This window comes from Hemitrygon akajei, chromosome 31, assembly GCF_048418815.1.
Source record: "Hemitrygon akajei chromosome 31, sHemAka1.3, whole genome shotgun sequence".
Classification (NCBI taxonomy): Eukaryota; Metazoa; Chordata; class Chondrichthyes; order Myliobatiformes; family Dasyatidae; genus Hemitrygon; species Hemitrygon akajei.
Genome location: NC_133154.1, coordinates 30,292,820 through 30,312,440, shown reverse-complemented (window position 1 = coordinate 30,312,440; position 19,621 = coordinate 30,292,820). Strand labels below are relative to the sequence as shown.

General features: G+C 42.6%; 1 protein-coding gene across 1 annotated transcript in view; it reads right to left on the bottom strand.

Moving 5' to 3' along the window:
• LOC140719209 (uncharacterized) overlaps positions 1 to 19,621 on the bottom strand; it is a 34,493-nt gene that overhangs the window by 2,841 nt on the left and 12,031 nt on the right. The window contains exons 7-14 of the mRNA XM_073033648.1: positions 12,307 to 12,540; positions 11,684 to 11,811; positions 10,971 to 11,080; positions 6,179 to 6,366; positions 5,095 to 5,340; positions 3,250 to 3,530; positions 2,471 to 2,683; positions 1,085 to 1,172 (exon numbers count right to left, since the gene is read on the bottom strand). Coding sequence (XP_072889749.1) covers positions 1,085 to 1,172; positions 2,471 to 2,683; positions 3,250 to 3,530; positions 5,095 to 5,340; positions 6,179 to 6,366; positions 10,971 to 11,080; positions 11,684 to 11,811; positions 12,307 to 12,540 — 1,488 coding nt within the window. The remainder of the gene's footprint in view (positions 1 to 1,084; positions 1,173 to 2,470; positions 2,684 to 3,249; positions 3,531 to 5,094; positions 5,341 to 6,178; positions 6,367 to 10,970; positions 11,081 to 11,683; positions 11,812 to 12,306; positions 12,541 to 19,621) is intronic.

Sequence of the window (19,621 nt, the reverse complement as noted above, 5' to 3'; positions counted from 1 at the left end):
ACACTGGGTTTTTCTTCAAACCATTTGAATGAAAAATTCAGACGTACTCTGATCTCCTTTTCCAAGATGATCTCCAACAACAAGATAGCACATTTCCTTGTAGGTTCAGTAACACACTGTTTTGGAAAGCTATTATGGATGCATTCAATGAAGTCCTCCTCAAGATTGCCTTGACCAATCAAAGGGCAAGTCTCCATCACATCTGCTGATCTATTCTAACATGCATCGTATATTTTTGTTTATTGCCTCTTCCACTGTAAGGTAATTTTTTTCATCCCACCTTTGGGTCCTACTGCTCCTTTCTTCTACCATCTTTCCCCTCTCACTCCTGGTCTCCCATGCCTCCCAGTATCCCACAACCTCTTCACCCCTCTGAGCCTTCCTCTTCTTATCTTCCTACTTCCTAGAATTCTTCTGACCCTCCTCCCACACCTGACCCCCACCCCATCTCCTGCCATGTCTTCAATAAACTGTCTGAACTTCCTCTCTTTGAAGCGGAGAGTTCTTTCCTCAGCCAAGACCTTCCCTTCTCCATGTGCTTACACCTCAATGAGTTCAGAATTCAGAATAAGCTTTATTATCACCAATAGATGATGTGAATTTGTTTTTGTGTGACAGCAGCACAGTATAGGGCAAAGACATATCATCTATACATTTCAAAAATAAATGAACAGTGCACAAAAAAGGGTTAATGAGTTGGTATCTATGCTCGAGTTCCAATGGCATCATATCCCAAGCCTTTCTGTTGTCTCTGTGCCTACATCTCTTTGACAAGGATTACCCACTCCTCACTGATGACCCGTACTCCAGCCTGAGATCTACCTCTCCTCTTGGGCACCCCACTCTGGTCTTCTGTTTATGTTCTTTGAGAGAACCAACACCAACATTTTTCTTCATGTGAACATGTCCAAGAACATCAGCACCTTCCTCCCTGATCTCACAATGACTTATGTCCTTCTAATGAACTCAATGGTGAAGTACCCAGCAGGAGTGTCTCACATTTTTAGTTTTCAGGCTGAGTTAATTTTAAATATACAGACACACCCTGACCTCAATATTTTGAGTACTTTGTTTATTTTCTCACCAGAGACATGCATTTGTTCCTCCATCTCCTGTACCTGGTCTAGATGAGGTTTTCCCTCTTCCAGGAAACTGGCAAGGACAGCACACCCCTACAGAGAAGAGAAGATGCAATCATTCATGTCCAACTCTTTCCTAACACACCAGTCCACAAGGGATCAGAGACAGGCTCTCACCATCCAATGTCTAGTGCTGGGGATTGATACACAATTAGGGAACTCCTCTTACCAATCAACAGGTATTTGGTAAGACCATGATTGGAGACAACAAACAATTTATACCTTGACCTTGAATGAAGGGAGAAAATGTTTTTAAATGACACAAGGATAAGTTCTAAAAATGAGACACAGAAGTAACGAAGAGTAGAGAGATGGGTCTTGTGTATGTTCGAGGATCAGGCAAATCAAGCACAATGTGGGATAATACAAAATATCCATTATGGCAGGAAGGTAAATAAAAGCATATTATCCAAATGGGAGAGTTTGTGAAGTTCTGAGATGTAGAAGGATCAGGGGGTCCTAGATCAAGAATTGCAAAAATGTTTGTGTGCAAGTAAGTGGGAGAGATAGAGTGTGTAACAAATGTGGAAGGGAAATGCTTCAGTTATATTAGGTTTTGTTGATATTACATCTGGAATCTGGACAGTATAGGTCTCCTTTAACACTAACACACTGGAAACAGTTCAGAGATGGGTTCCTGGACTGATACCTGGAAGGACAAATTACCTTATTAGAGGAAGTAGAACAGGTTTTGACTAGACACTTCTGTGGGAAAGCCCAGAACCAGGAGTCATGGACTGGATGATTAGTGTAGGGGAGAAGGTCATAAAGCGCAAAGCTGAGTGAGATAAACAGGTAGCTGGATCAATGGAAATATGAGCCAAACATTTTTCTCGTGATGCATGATTGGATTTTGGAACTCTCCCCATTGAAACACAGTGGAAGCAGAGAGTGAAAATATCTGAAGGGAGAGATTGGAAGGCTCTTGAATACCAGCCTTGAAAGAAATTCCCACAGCCCATGGAAACTGTGCCCCATTACGGCCTCTCCAACCGCTGAATCCCCTCTCATATCCTATGGACATCTCCCCCATTTTGAATGCTTTTTACCCACAGATCCCCTCCCACAGCTTCACAAGCACTTGTCCTCATCATTGACAAATTCCACCCACTGAAATTCCCCTACAGCCCACTGACACTTATTTCCTGATCACAGATTCACTCCACCTATTTAATCCCATTTCAGATGTTACAGAGAGTGGAAATTACATTTGTTGGGTGACATGGAAAGAGACGGGAGTGGGTGGTGTTTTTTGAATCCATACAAGGTAGAGGAAAGAAAAGCTATGAGAATTGAAAAGTAGATGCCTTGCTCCATAATATTGGACACACCTCCATTTCATCTTTGGTCTTCTCTTCATACTTCTTAATGGCATGATTAAGTTCCACTTTCAGCTTCTGGAAACCACCAGGTCTCTGGTAATAGCTAGATGCCAGGTTCTGTTTTATTGATGACATTTCTTTTGCTAGATGTACTTTACATTGCTGTTGTGAGGTTTCCTTGATATTGGCCATGACAGACTTGTAAATGGAATGCATCGTCTTCTGGAATTGAAGGAAAGATGAACAGTAAAGTAGCATACCAAGTATTGTACACAGACCAGTGTCTCTCAGTCTCTATCTCAGGGGAGATCTGCACACTGTGTCTCTGAGTTGCTCTCTCTCAGGGAGAGATCTCTACACTGACAAGAAGTGTTCTGTATTCAAACCGGTGTGTCTTCACCAATCTCACTCAGGGAGGGATAGTACTCTCTGGTGTCCCTCAGTCCCTCATGTTCAGGATGATATCTATGCTCTCTGTCTCTCAGTCTAAGTCTGTATGGGTTGGGTTCAGGAACTGGTGTTCGGAGATGAGACAGTTGGTAATCATTGCAAGTTGGTAAAGATTACAAGCTCACCTCCAGCCATTGGATGTGTTTGCCGCTGTTGTTGTTCATAGATCTTTTGTGGAAGATATTGAGTGCCTACTGCTCTTCATATTGTAATTCTCTATGAGATTGCTCATATACCTATGCTCTCTGTCTCTCGGTCTATGTCTGTATGAATTGGGTCCAGAGAATGGTGTTCGGAGATGAGATAGTAACAATGTACACTGAACGTTAGAAGCTCACCTCCAACTGTTGGATGTATTTGCCGCTGTTGTTGTTCATAGATCTTTTGTGGAAGATATTGAATGCCTCTCTGCTCTTCATATTGTTATACTCTATGACTTTGTTCATAGTAAGGCAGCCAGATTCTGAAATTTTTTTCATTTCATCATCATAGAACTTCAGGGCTTCATCTACTGCTGCTTGGTTTTCCACCGCCGCTAATTTAACCAGACATCTCTCCACACAGGGTAGGACCCCATCTGCCATCATGCCCACGTATGCCTTGGTCAATTCAACAAATCCTGTGGGGTGTATTTCTGGAAGTCAGTGCCTGGGGATTTGATCACAACCTCAATCCTCATGCTTCAGATCCCAATTAACCCAATCCATTTTCATTTATGTCCACCCACTGCCTTCCTCCAGTTCTTTCCCATTGTTCATAGTCTCAATGGGATCCCGTCTCTTTCCCATTCAATCCCACAGTCAACACTCACAATCTGTCCCATTCAATATCACACTTGATATTCCCAATGGGATCTCACAACTTCCCATTCACTCACAATGGACTCCATATCTTTCCATTCACTCCTACTCTCTACACCCATGCTGGTATCCCATACCAACCCACTTATTCCCATCATCTGTAGTCCCTATGGAATCCCAACCTCTTCCCATTCACTCCCATTGTACCCACATACAATGAGACCCCAAAACCTTTCACATTCACTTCCATTGTACACACTTCCAATGGAATCTCAGCCCCTTCCTATTCTCTGCTATTGTCAACAATTTTAATGGGATCCCAACTTGTTCCCATTTAATACGCTTCCAAGAGGATTCCAATCCCTTCCCATTCACTTCCATTTTACACAAGTCCAATGGCATCTAAATCCCTTCCCAATCAATCTCACTGTCCACACTCCCATGTGCTCCAGTAGTATATTCCCATGCCAGGTGTGTGTTCTGGGCTGAGACCCTGCAGCCAGACTGGAAAGGAAGGGGAGATATCAAAATAAGAAGGTGGGGGAAGGGGGAGGCAGAAATCCCAGGTGGCAGGTGATAGGTGATAATGGGAGAGGAGGAGGGGGTAAAGTAAAGACCTGTAAATTTGATTAGTGGAAGAGCTAAAGGCCTGGAGTATGGGGAATCTGATAGATAATGGACGAAAGGAAAGGGGAAGGAATAAGAGAGGGAGATGTTGGGCATGTAAGAAGTTTGAGAAATTTAAGTTCATGCCATTAGGTTGGAGGCCACACAGACAATATAAGCTGGCCTCAGCATGCCAGTAGAGAAGGCCATGGACTGACATGTTGGAAATGGAATGGGAGGTAGAACTGAAATGGATAGCCACCAGGAAATTTCACTTTTTGTAGCAGATGCAGTGAAGGTGCTCAACCTGATGGTATGAATATCAATTTCTTGAACTTCAAGTAATTACCATCACCCCCATCTCTTTCAACATTCCCCATTCTTGTTTCTCTCTCACACTTTCTCTTCTCACCTACCTATCACCTCTATCCGGTGCTCCAATCGCTTCCCTTTCTACCATGGATGCCAGTCCACTCCTATCAGATACCCCCTTCTCCAGCCCATTATCTCTTTCACCAATCAACTTCCCAGCTCCTTTTTCAGTCTTCTCCCTCTCCCAGTTTCACCTCGTATGTCTTCCTGCCCACCCCCATCTTCTTATTCTGATATCTCCCCTTCACTTCCAGTCCCGATCAAAGGTCTTGAAACAAGATGTCAACTGTTTACTCTTTTCCATAGATATTGCCTGGCCTGCTGACCTCCTCCAGCATTTTGTGTGTGTTGCTTTAGATTTCCAGCATCTGCAGATTTTGTAATGCGTTTTGCCCAGTTACTCACTCCTGCCCGTGACCAGCTGACCCCCAAGAACTCTCTTGACTTTCTTGTGGGTGTGAATGTAATTGATGAGGTTCTGCCGCTCTGTAACAAAATCCTCATCCAGATCCTTGTCCTCCAACTCCTGGAGCTGCTTGAGTTTCTTCCCATGTGTGGGAATGGGAAATGCAAAGCAGCAACGTGAGGGAAAATGATCGCGGATACACCTGCGGAGTTCATTATATTCCTTGTCCTGCTCACTGATCTCACCTGTAAAAAAAGAACCAGGAATCAGGTGGGAATCACCCTTACTGAATCTGTTCTCCCATTCCCAACACGGCTGTGGGAAGAAATGGGGAAAGACTGGAAGGAAATTGAGGGGAGATAGTTTGCGAGATGTGATGTTAGGGGACAGGATGTGTAGAAGGGACATCAAGTGCACAGTCATTGGGTCATGGGTGACTTGTCAAGGAGGGGAATGATGTGACATTGGTGGCATACAAGTTAGTTGAGGACTATATTGATTGAGTGGGGTCTGTGTGTGGGAGAGTGGCAGCAAGTCATTCAGGTGAAACTCAGAAGGGAAGGAGGTGTCAGCTGGGTGGGAATGGTGCATTTATAACATCAAACCAGAGGACAGTATAGATTGGCATCAAATTATTGCAGGGAATTGTGAGGTCATGTGAATTGGGTGTAGGTTTTTGCGCAAACAAATGAAAATGAGGTGTTTGAAGTTCAACAAAACCCGTAACACTTTTTATTGAACTCCAAAACCTAAATACCTTACATAATGATGCTGTCATGACTGAAACCCCAACTCAATGTCGGTGGTTGTGAATTATGTACATTTCTCCCAATTACTTTACCCTCCAGGGAATTTTGAGGTAATGTGAATGTGAACAGGGCAGGGGAATGCAGAGTAAGTGGTGAGTGAGAGATGTGAAGGGTCGGGGAGACTCTGGAGAGTTTGAGCACAGATCAAATGTAACAGGTTGTTCCTTCCTCCACCACTCCCTCACACATTGAATTGAACTCTGTTCCCTCCTTTCTCTGGCCCCTTTCCAAGTTCACCCTATCTCCTCAGAGACTGGCACTGCCACATACTCACTGTCCTTCAGTTTCAGACTGTGCTCCAGGTACTCATTCGGAGTCATATCTTTTCCATCAATGTTCATATCCAGTGTCAAATCACGGATCACCCAGACAAATTCCGGGAAGACACGGACAAAGTCCCACCTGTCACAGCCATCATGCTGGGACCTCATCTGGATCCGCTTAGAGAGTTCAGTCACAAAACTGGGAACAACATCAAGGATAAAGGAATGAATGGTTGGCAGGAAAGTAGTGAGGAATATCAGTCACTGTACAGATCTGCTCCTGAGACAGAGTTACTGAGAGACACTGGTCAGTGTACAGATCTACCATTGAGAGTTAGAGAGAGATAGTAAGAAATTACTAGGCTTACCCATAGACCTCTATTTTTCTAAGCTCCATGTACCTATCCAAAAGTCTCTTAAAAGACCCTATCTTATCTGCCTCCACCACCGTTGCCAGCAGCCAATTCCACGCACTCACCACTCTGAGTAAAATATTTACCCCTGACATCTCTTCTGTCCCTACTCCCCAGCATTTGAAACCTGTGCCCACTTGTGGCAACCATTTCAGCCCTGGAAAAAAGCCTCTGACTATGCACAGGATCAATGCCTTTCATCATCTTATACACCTCTATCAGGTCACCTCTCATCCTCCATCGCTGCAAGGAGAAAAGGCTGAGTTCACTCAATCTGTTTTCATAAGGAATGCTTCCCAGTCCAGGGAACATCCTTGTAAATATCCTCTGCACCCTTTCTCTGGTTTCCACATCCTTCCTGTAGTGAGGCGACCAGAACTGAGCACAGTACTCCAAGTGGGGTCTGACCAGGGTCCTATAGAGCTGCAACATTACCTCTCAGCTCTTAAAATCAATCCTACGATTGATGAAGGCCAATGCATCGTATGCTTTCTAAACCACAGAGTCAACCTGAGCAGCTGCTTTGAGCATCCGTCCTATGGACTCGTTCTGCAAGATCCCTCTGATCCTCCACACTGCCAAGAGTCTTACCATTGATACTAGATTATGTCATCTTTTCTTCTTGACTAGATTTATTACAATCTTTGTACACCACGGTTCCTGTATCCTACCATAAATTCCCTGTCACATTGGAACATACCTATGCAGAACTCCACACAAATGTCCCCTGAACATTTGCCACATTTCATCTGTATCTTTCCCTGAGAACATCTGTTCCCAATTTAAGTTTCCAGTTTCCTGCCTGATAGCCTCCCTGATAATTCCCCTTACTCCAATTAAACACTTTTCTAACTTGTCTGTTCCTATCTCTCTCCAATGCAATTGTAAAGGAGATAGATCACTATCACAAAAATGCTCTCCCACTGAGACATCTGACACTTGACCAGATTTATTTCCCAATACCAAATCAAGTACAGCCTCTCCTCTTGTAGGCTTATCCACATAGTGTATCAAGAAACTTTCCTGAGCACACCTATTAAACTCCTCCTCATCTAAAGCCCTTGCTCTGGGGAGATGCCAACTGATATTTGGGAAATTAAAATCTCCCATCATGTCAACTCTGTTATTATTACACCTTTCCAGGATCTGTTTCCCTATCTGCTCCTCGATATACCTGTTACTATTGGGTGACCTATAAATAACACTCAGTAAAGTTATTGATCACTTCCTGTTCCTAACCTCCACCCAGAGAGACTCCGTAGACAATCCCTCCATGACATCCACCTTTTCTGCAGCCATGACACGATCTCTGATCAACAGTACCACACCCCCACCTCTTTTGCCTCCTTCCCTATCCTTCTGAAACATCTAAAGCCTGGCACTTGAAGTAACCATTCTTGTCCCTGAGCTATGCAAGTCTCTGTAATGGCCACCACATCATAGCTCCAAGTACTGATCCTTGCTTTAAGCTTATCCACTTTGGTCACAATACTTCTTGTGTTAAAATAGACACATCTCAACCATTGGTCTGAGCACATCCCTTCTCTATCACCTGCCTATCCTCCCTCTTGCAATGTCTACAACCTTTCTGTATTTGTGAGCCAACCACCTCTTCTTCAGTCTCTTCAGTTCAGTTCCCACTCCCCAACAATTCTAGATGAAACTCTCTGCAGTAGCCTTAGCAAACCTCCCTGCCAGGATATTGGTCTCCCTGGGATTCAAGTGCAACCCATCCTTTTTGCACAGGTCACACCTGCCCCAAAAGAATTCTCAATGATCCAGAAATCTGAATCTCTGCCCCCTGCTCCAATCCCTCAGCCACACATTTATCCTCCACCTCATTCTATTCCTATACTCACTGTCGCGTGGCACAGGGAGTAATCCCAAAATTACTACCTTTGCGGCCCTGCTTCTCAACTTCCTTCCTAACTCCCTGTAGTCTTTTCTCCGGATCTCTTCCCTTTTCCTACCTATGCCATTGGTACCCATATGTACCAAGACCTCTGGCTGTTCTCCCTCCCATTGCAAGATATCTTGGATGCGATCTGAAACATCCCAGACCCTGGCACCTGAGAGGCAAACTACCATCCGAGTTTCTTTCCTGCATCCACAGAATCGTCTGTCTGACCCCCTAACTATAGAGTCCCCTTCCTCTCCCTACCATTCTGTGCCAGAGGCATGGCCACTGGTGCTTCCCCCAGCTAGGCTGTCCCCCCCCCCCCCCAACAGTACTCAAACAGGAGTACTTATTGTCAAGGGGTACAGCCACAGGGGTACTCTAGTACCTGACTCTTCCCCTTCCCCCTCCTGACTGTGACCCACTTGTCTGTCTCCCGTGGCCCCGGTGTGACCACCTGCCTATAATTTCTTTCTATCACCTCCTCGTTCTCCCTGACTTGATGAATGTCATCTCCAATTTGCTAACGTGGTCCTTTAGGAGCTGCAACTCGACACACCTGGTGCAGATATGGCTGTCCAGGAGGCTGGGAGACTCCAGGACCTCCCACATCTGACAGCAAGCACTGAAAAACAGCCTCACACACATACTACTTCCTTTCCTCAATTAACACAGTTAAACCTACTTTGCCTTGTACTGTTACCACCTAAGCCAGTTGAGCCAAAGCCCTATCACTCTGCTGTCTCACATTCTGTTGCCAGCTGGATATGGCAGTCTTTGTTTTAGACCTTTCCCACTCCACTGGCTGACGTCATGTGCCTTCGCAGTCTTACTTCTCTTTTACCCTGAGTAGTAAAACTGCCTTCACTCCGGAAATCCTTAGCCATTCACCTGCAGCCTTCTTGCTCTGAATCAAAAACCACTGAAGATTTCTTGCCTGCTTTTTGGACTGAAACACTGGTCAGTGTATAGATTTCCCCCTCATAAAGAGGGTGATTAAGAGACACCTGTCATTATTGAGATATCCGCCCGAGAGAGAGGGTCTTGATGAGTAAAAGGCAAAGCTGCTGGTAGTTGAGAACCCCGAATATCAAGGAATATTGTAATTTTGGTCAAGAAAATAGGAGGTGTCTTGATTCAGGTGCAGGCAGCTGGGATCAGGTGAATCATTGAATACATATAGAGGATTCCAAAGTAAACTCAGGATGGGAATTTTGAGGGCAGAAGAGAGCATGAGGTGACTTTGGCTAAGAAAATTAAGGAGAATTCTAAGTGACTTCATAAATATATTAATGAAAGAAGAGTAATGTGGGGGTGAATAGGGCCGCTGAAAGAGCAAAATGGAAATACATTTGTGGAACTGCAGGAGACGGATACAGTTCTCAAGCATTATTTCACTGTCACAGCAGACAGTGAAGAGGAGTACCAGCAAGTACAGTGGGATCTTGGGCAGCGGGGTAATTGGGCTTAGGAATGTCAAATGGAATTCAGATAAGTACATAGAGTTACATTTTGGAAGGATTAATCATTGTAGGACTTTTGAATACAAAGGTTCTAGATACTTCTGTACAACTGAAGACTTTGGAGTAGAGGTGCATGGTTTCTTTAAAGGGAGTCACAAGTAGGGAGAACGGGGATGTGAAGAAGGTTTGTGGCAGGCTGGCGTTCATCAGTTAATGCACTAAGTTTGAGTGATTGGTTACACTACAGTTGGTGTGGTCACACTTAGAGTATTGTGTACAGTTTTTGGTCACACAGTTATAGCAAGGATGTGATTAAACAAGAAAGAGTGCAAAGATGTTGCCAGGAGTCATCGAATTGAGTGGTTGGACACCTTGGCCTTTATTCTTTGGAGCATAGAAGACTGAGGGGTGATCTCACAGCTGTAATATCAGAATCATGAAGGGCATTGATAGGGTCAGTGGTCTTTGCAAGTCTGGGGAAATGAAAGCTACAGCATATACTATTACAGTTAGAGTGAAATGATCAATAAGAACTGAGATATCTTTTTTTTATTGACAAAGGGTGGTGATTATATTGAACCATCATCAGAGGAAATAGGTGAGGCACATACATTAGACACATTTATGAAGTATGTGGACAGGTGTGAACATGACAACAATTCAGAGGGATATTGGAACATGCTGGAAAACAGCATCAGCTTGAGAATACATTTTAGTCAGACTGGACAAGCATGGCTGAAGGGATACTTTCCCTGCTGTACAACTCAATGACTCCATGATTGAGAGACAGTGATCAGTGTACAGATATATGACAAAAGAAAGGGACAGAGAAATGTAAGTCTGCACATAAATTCCACAGAGAGAGGGTCTGAGATAAACTGGACAATGTACAATATATCCCTGACAGAGTGGGACTGCGAAACATCGGTCACTGAATAGATATTCCCGAGAGAGAGGAACTGAGAGACACTGGTCACTGTCCAGATATCACCCTGGAAGAGAAAGACTGAGAGACACCAGTGAAGGATACTGTAGGTCTTGCAGGGATTGGTGGTCTATTTTATTTTGACTATTGTAAATAAGGATGCTGCTCAGAAGGGTAGCCAGTAAATAGATGGAACGATCATTCTGGTTGTCTCCCTGCAGGCAGAACAGACGGACAGTTAGTGAGAGCTCTTGCTCAGAGATCAGTCTAATAGATAACTATTCCATTTCTGGACATTTCTTGCTCAGTGTTTACAGAGGTTGGTGGGTGAGGCTTCCCTCCACAGCGTCCTTCCATGTCAATGCCACCAGTGGCAGGTGTATGGCCAAGGGAAGCCTTACAGACCGATTCTCCACCAGTGCTCACCACTACAGTGCTGGGGGCAATCACACTGTCATGGTACCTTAACATCCTTTTCATTTGGAGGGAAGGGGATGGGAATTGGGGTGGGTGGGACAGGAAAAGGAGAGTGGGTAATGGTCTTGGATCACATCACAACCGTATGGAAAATGTGGCGGAATTCCTCCCTGAAGTTCAGCATGTACCTGCGATGACAATGTTAGTTAATTAGTTAACTATTTAACTAATTAATTAAATTTTATTTTAAATCAAGATTGTAAACAGCATTTAAATGTCTACACTGCCTGTGGTAGTATTTGAACTCTGGTCTATTCACCATTCCTCTGTCTGTGGGACACTGATTTGGTAATGAAACCACATTTCTGAAGGGGGGGAATAGTTGAGAGTGAGGGACTGACCATTTCAGGATCTACAAAACATTCAGTGTCCAACAACAGGAGGACCTCATTGGGTCTCTGAGGGAGGGATCGACACCACATCCAGATTCCTTTGGTGTGCGACTGGAGGGTTGAATCCACTGAGAATCCTGCAGAGGGACAGAGACAGAGAGGTAAAGTTTGGAAGAATATAATTTTGCAAAGACAAAAAATGTGCAGGCTGTGATTTCCCTATGCCTTGTTTGTGTGTGAGTGATAGGGTTTGGGAGGAATTCTTGGGACATGGGAAGAATAAAATGGGATTATTGTAGAATTCATGAAAATAACAATTGATGGTCAACACAGAGTTGGTTTTGCAGCAAGTGACCCTGGTCACCATTAACGAGACCAGTGTGCTTTCTACATCTGTGATATGAAGCAAGCATACAGTTTAAATTCCCCAGATCTCTCTAGATCCCTTGTTCAAAACAGTGATGGGAACACCAACATGATACCAACGAATGTCTCCAGTACATCTCCCACTACTGACAGCTTGACAACGCAAGTGTGCTGTGTGTGTGCCAGGTCTTGGGATAATTTCTGCAAGACAGATAGTAAACAGAGGCGAAAGGTTAGAGATGGAAGTTTACAGCCACTGCCCTTACCATTCCTGTCTCCCGCAAGACAGTTCATGAGGTAGGACTTCCCTGTATGAGCAGCACCAACCACGGCTACAACAACCATTGGATCATCAATGGACTGGAGGACGTTCAGAGCCTCTGGGTTAACCTGTAGCTTCCCATCCTTGTTATAAATCAGCTGCAAGGGTTTCTCCATCTTCTGGTTGGTGGCGGTAGTGTCCCCGGTTACTGACATCAGACAATCCTGTCCTGAAATGTCTACAAAATCAGAGCAAGCGAATCACACACTGATTGAATCAGAATAAATGGAATAGACAAGACACAAAGCACATCAGGCAAACACCTACATCTCAATCCTGAGCCCCTGGAGTAGATCACAAACTTTAATTTACTCTCCAGGATCTGCTAATCTATGGTACATACCAATCCCTGATACCGTGGATTGGAACCCAGCCTCCAGATCACTACCAAGTTCTTTTATTTCATTATATATTCCCTCCTGGAATAGATTATGGCTGATAATTAACTCCTAGGAATCTGTTATTCAACATATAACCTCCCCACACCCCTGCATCAGATCCAAGCCTCTAAAGCACTCCCACTGAGCTGGTAATTTTCTATATAGAAAGCTCCAAACCACTGGATTAGATCTCAGCTTGTAAATCACTCCCAGGAGTCTATCACTGTAGAGCATAACACCCTAAAGAACCCTTCTGTTACTCACTCCAAGAGATCTGCTGTGATATTGTCATGGTCATGACTGAACTGCGGTAGGCCTCCAAGATCCTGCGCTCCAATTCCTCAGAGTATGGTTATCTGCCACTGTCCATCAGAGACTCAGACTGCCAAATACTGCTTACCGCATTCCTTCATGGAACGTCTCTACTTAAAGGCCGTGTGCTGACCACTCAGTGCTCAATCAGAGGAGTTCCATTTCTAGTACTACTGTTTGTTGATTTTGGCTTTGGATTTTGTTTGTATCATCTTGTTTATTTTGAGTCTGAATTAATTCTGGACCTTATTCTGCACTTGGGTTAACAACCATCCATAGGTCTCTTGTTACAGCACGATTGAGCCATCATGAACTGGAGTGGCTGCCAGTTTCTGGTATCTTCAAGCTGGAGATTCTGTCAGTACTCATCTATTCCTCATCAGGACAGCCTCAAAGCTGTCTGCTTCTTTCTTGACATAAAAAACAACCAATTCCCTTACACCACCACCTTCTGACTGACAGAACTAGTTCTGACCATGAACAATTTTTTTGTCAGGTCCTCCAACTTTCGCTGAACCCAAGAGTAGGTTCGGCCTCTGGCATGGGCCCAATGTATGTAGAATAGTCTATGTTTGAAACCTTGCCCAGATTTAATCTGCAATTCTTCCTCCACTACATTGATAACTGTGTTAGTGCTGCTTCATGCACCCATCCATGTCAGTAAGTGAAGGATCAGTCCAGAGGTAGGTATCAGGGAAAATATTCAAATGCAAAATTGAAATAGCAGGTATGATGGGTTGAATAGTTTGAAGTGTGTCTATTTTGATACTTGGAGTATTATGGGTAAAGTTGATAAACTTAGAACATGTATCAGTACATGGAAATATGATGTTGCAGCCATTACTAAAACTTGGCTGATAGAGGGGCAGTAATGGGTGATTAATGTACTGAATTTTAGAAAAGATAGAGGAGAAAGTAAAACAGGGGTGGAGTTGTGCTACTACTCATGGACAATATCAAACCTGCACTCAGAACGGTCAGACACTGAGTCCATTGGGTAGAACTCAGGAACAGGAAATGGGATTCTACTATACAACCGCTGATAGCCACCGGAACATTAGGAACAGATAAGTAATCAGATTAAGGAAATGTGTAAAAATTATAGGGTTGTTGTCATGGAGGATTTCAACTTCCTTAATGTAAACTTGGGCCTTCTTAGTGTAAGGGGTTTAGATGGGGCATAATTTGTTAAGTGTGAGGGATGATTGATAAGTTCATGGGCTAAGGTAGAAAGAGTCAATTTTAGAAAACCTAGCACATTTATTTTTCAACATAGTCCCCTCCTACATTTACACACTTAGTCCAGCGGTTGTGGAGCATACGGATCCTTTCTTTGTAGAAGTCAGTGTCTTGGACCTCCAGAGGTCCATAGCAGGGGTGATTGATAAGTTTGTGGCCTAAGCTAGCAGGAGCTGAGTTATACAGCTCTTGTTACCTGCATGTGCAGATCAACCATTTGAGTGATCATGCAGAAAGTTTGAAGTTAATAACTTCAAATGGGATCTGTTTGCTCCATGACCGCTGCACTGTGTGCAAATGTAGCAGGGGACTATGTTGAAAAATAAATGCGCTAGGTTTTCTAAAATTGACTCCTTCTACCTTAGGCCATGATCTTATCAATCACCCTTCCTACATCCAGGTAGGTTCTCAAATCAATATGTGGACAGTCCAACAAGAGGAGGGGCCATACTGGACCTGCTGTTGGGTAGTGAGCCTGGCCAGGTAACTGACCTTTCATATGTGAACAGTAACTTAACTCCTTAACATTCAGGATAGATATAGATAAGAACAGGCATGGTCTTTGCAGGAGAATTTTAAATTAGAACAGGGCAAATTACAAGGGAATTAGAGCAGGAGCTAAGAAGAGTTAATTGGAAACACCTTTTGTTATGGTAAACCCACATCAGACATCAATTTAAAGATCAATTGCACAGAGAGGAGGAAAGTTAAGTTCCTGTTAGAAGGAAGGACAGGGATGGAAAGATAAGAGAACCTAGGATGTCCAAAGAGGTGATGAATTTAGACACACAAAAAAAGAAGTAAGTAAAGCTTCAAAAGTCGGGATGAAACGGAGCACAGGAAGATTATAATGAATCCAGAAAAGAACCAAGGAAGGGAATTAGAAAAGCCTGGACGGGCCACGAAAAGTCCTTGGCAAGTAGGATTAAGGCATTCTATACAGACATCAAGAGCAAGGAGATAACAAGGGATTGGGTGAGACAACGCAAGGTAAAGTGGGGAACATTTGTTTTGATGTGGAGAATGTGAGTTAGTATTTAATGAGTACTTTGCTTCAGTATTTACCAAGGAAAAGGATATGGAGGACCAGGAGATTAGGGCATATAAATATGTTAGAGCATTTTAGAGGTCAAGGGGAAGGTTGAGTCTCTGAATGTGCATTAAGCTGGATAGGTCCCCAAGGCCTGATGGGCTTTACTACAGATTATTGTAGGAGTCAAGATGTGAGATTGCCGGGGCCTTGACCAGTATTTTCATGTCCTCTCTAGCCACAGGTGAGGTCCTGGAGAACTGGAGAGTGGTTAATGTTGTACCGGCATTTAAGAAGGGAACGAGGGAAAATCCTGGGAACTATTGTCCGGTGAGTCTCATGTCAGTTGTAGGGAAATTGCTGGAGAAAATTCTTAGGGACAGGATATATTAGCATTTGGATTTCATGGCCTAATCAGAGAGAGTCAGCATGGCTTTGTGCGGTGCAGTTTGTGCCTTACTGAGTGGACTGAATTTTTGAGAAGGTGACGAGAGAGATTGATGAGATAATCCTTGTATCTATCTGAGTATCTAAATGACATTAAAAGTGTTAAAACTTTGCATAAATTGTAAAGTCTGCCTTAGTTTACTTACTTGGCATACAAATTTCTTGAATATCTTACACTTCAGTTAATTAACATACAGATTACTATTTTCTTTGCAGATTTATCAAATTACTTAAAACCCACAAAAATACTGAGTTTTAAATATATCAGTTGAATCAAATATTTCATTTTAGCTATATTTACTTTATATTTTTACGGAACCAATTTAAGTTTAAATGTGGAAGGAAACTAAAATTTGGGACACTTCCAAAACTTGGATTTGCCATTTCATAAAACACTTTTCTCAAAGCATCCTATAATTATGAAGAAAGCATGGCAGCTCCTCTACTTCCTTAGGAGTGTGAAGATTCGGCATGATACTTAAACTGAGAGTCTTCTGTAGATGTGTGGTGGAGAGTATATTTACTGGCTGCATCACAGCCTGGTATGGAAACACCAATGCCCTTGAATGGAAAATCATACAAAAAGTATTGGATATGGCCTAGTCCATCATGGATAAAGTGCTTCCAACCATTGAGCTAATCTGCATAAAACTCTTTTGCAGGAAAGCAGTATTCATCATCAGGCACCCACACCATCCAGGGCATGCACCCTTCTTGCTGCTCCGAACAGGAAGAAGGTACAAGAGCCTCAGGCCTGGCACCATGAGGTTCAGAAACAGTTATTATCCCTCATCCATGAGACTCTTAAACCAAAAGGGATAACTTCACACAACTTTACTTGCCTCATCATAGAGTACACAACCAATGGACTCACTTCGAACTACTTGACATTTCAACTTCTCGATATTTATTCCTTATTCATTGATTGTTGTTGAGTATGCCCATAAGAAAATGTATCTCAGGGTCACATATGGTGACGTATATGTTCTTTGATATTAAACTTTACTTTGACCTTACCAGATTGCCAAACAAAATAAACTCAACACTATTGGAGAGACCATTGGAAATGGTCGAGCTGGTTTCTGGACTGAAACAGAGGGAAACACTGGAATCAGGTCCTTTATAAGACCATAAGATATAAGAGCAGAATCAAGTCTGCTCCATTATTTCATCAAGGATGATCGATCGAGTTTCTTCTCAGCCCTAATGTCTTGCCTTCTTCCTGTATCCCCTCATGCCCTGACTAATAAAGGACCTATTAACTGTTGCCTTAAATGTACCCAATGACTTCTCCTCCGCATCTGCTTTGGCAACAAATTCTACAGATTCACCATGCTCTAGCTGAACAAATTCATCATCTGAAGACTAAATGGGCTTCACTTTATTCTGAAGTTGTGTCCTCTGGTATGAGACTCCCCCATCATAGGAAACATCCCCTCCACATCCACTCTATTGATGCCACTTAAACATTCAATAGATTTCAATGAGATCCCTATCGTTGTTCTGATGTCCCGTGAGTACAGGCCTAAAGCAATCAAATGGTCAACACATTCTAGAATAGAACATATTTCTTTCAACATTTTGAAGCAAGTTATTGGCAGCCTCACAATTCCTATTCAGAATAAAACTACAGACATCTCTCCATGTAGTCAGCTTCTTGTTTTTGTTTGTTATGCTGATGCCATCAAAGAAGAATTCTTATTTTGTCAGTCCCTTTTAGAATATACAAAAGCTGTCAACATTGTGGAAATGGTAGAATGTTATTTTGCCAAACAAAACTTTGACTGGAAATGTAAACTCCATCTCTTTACACAGATGGAGCTCCTGCGAAGCTTGGTAATACATCAGGATATGGGACTTCAGCGAGAAAGTAATCTCCTCACATTGTCGTCACTCATTGCCATTTACACAGGTTTGCACCAGTAACAAAGGCTCTTCCAACAACCCTAAATGAAGTTTTGTCAACAGGCATAAAACTCATCAACTTTATTACAAGCAGAATTCTGAATAATCACGTTTTAAAAGACTTCATCAAGTAATGGGCGTAAAATATGAAGTGCTTTTTTTACCACACAGAAGTTTGTTGGCTTTCAAGAGGATCAGTCTTGAAGTGTATTTTTGAACTAAGGGTAGAAGTTTCACTTTTTCTGAAAGAAAGAGAAAATCCACTTTTGGGACAGTTTGAGAAAAAAAGACAGGACTGTATCCATGGCAGATATTTTTATCCAAACGAATCAAATAAATCTTTCAGTTCAAGGTCCTGAAGCCACCATTATGGATGCTACTGAAAAATTACAAGCTTTCTTGGTTAAGCTGCTGATATGGAAGAAGGGAGTAGAGGCTGACACTTTTGCAAGCTTTCAAATACTGAGGGAAGTGCTTCACCAAGATGGACCTGAGATACAAATTCCTCTGTCAATTTCTTTGCAGAGAGACATCTACAAAGATCTGGAAACACTTCAGAATTCCCTCAAAAACTATTTCCTTCTTGATGGCAATAAAACTGAACCATCGATCCACAACCCTTTTCCTTCTGATATAAAGTGTATCAAAGTTGTTGATCTTGCCAAAGATGATCTCTTTGATCTTGGGACAAAAACCTGACTGCAGTTCCAGTTTACCTCAAACTGCCTTGGAGAATTCTGTTGTCCCTTGACAGAAGCCTATGCTCATCTTGTAAAGTGAGCGATGGAAGTGTAAATTCCATTTGCAAGAACACATAATTGCAAACCAGTGTATTCAATTGAAACCATTAGAAAAAAAGTCAAAATTGATAGGATGTCCAGTATGACCATCCCACAAGTTAATGTTCTCTTTAGGGCTAAGCAGCAACAGCCTTCACACTGACATGTCTTTAAAAAAATGAAATATAATTTTAGCTGGCCTATATTTTAAGTGCAGAATCAAGTTATTTAAAGCGTTAATAAAGAAATATATATATTACTATATCTCAAATTTGTCTTTTAAAAATGTTGATAATTTATATTTCAATGTAATTGGTTTCTTTTGTATCCTCTGAACTGAATATTTAGTTTATATATATAAATATATATATCTAAATGCATTATTCTGAGAAGAGGTCTATAGGCTTCACCCAACTGCCAAAGAGGTCCATGACATTTTAAAAAAATGGTTAAGAATTCCTGATCTAGATGATAACCTCACTTTCTCCCAGTCTACTCTGGAACAGGCCTAGCAACTCTGGCAAGTTCTACAACAACTATTCAAGAATCAATTATTTGTCAAGCATGAAGATCAAATTTCATGTAACAACAGTTTCATTCCTTGGGTTTGTTATTTCTAACGGCGACATAGAAATGGACCCCGATAAGATCCAGATCATGTGGAAATGGCCACAACACCTCCATGAAAAGGCTCCAGGTGTTTCTAGATTTTGCCAGTTTTTACAGGCAATTTATCTGCAATTTCATTTCAGTGGTGGCAGTTTTTGAAAAGTTAAAACAAAGGTTCACGTCCCATCCTTGTTCCACCAGACCCAGATTAACTTTTGTGGTGGTGGTCAATGCATTGGATATGGGTGTTGGTGCTATCTTGTCCCAGTGACCTCCTCCAATCACAAACTACAACCCAGGCCCTTCTATTCAACACATCCTTCTCCTGCAGAGGCAAACTATGACATTTGGAATAGGTAGCTGTTGGCTGTTAAACTGGCAGCTGAGGAGCTGAGGCACTAGTCAGAGGGATCTAAACATCTGTTTGTGATGTGGACTGAACACAAAAACCAGCCTACAGGATGTGAGGAGGTTGAATTCCAGGCAGGCACATCGGACCCTATTCTTTAATAGGTTCAAGTTCCTTATTACTTGTCACTCAGGATCACAAAATCAATA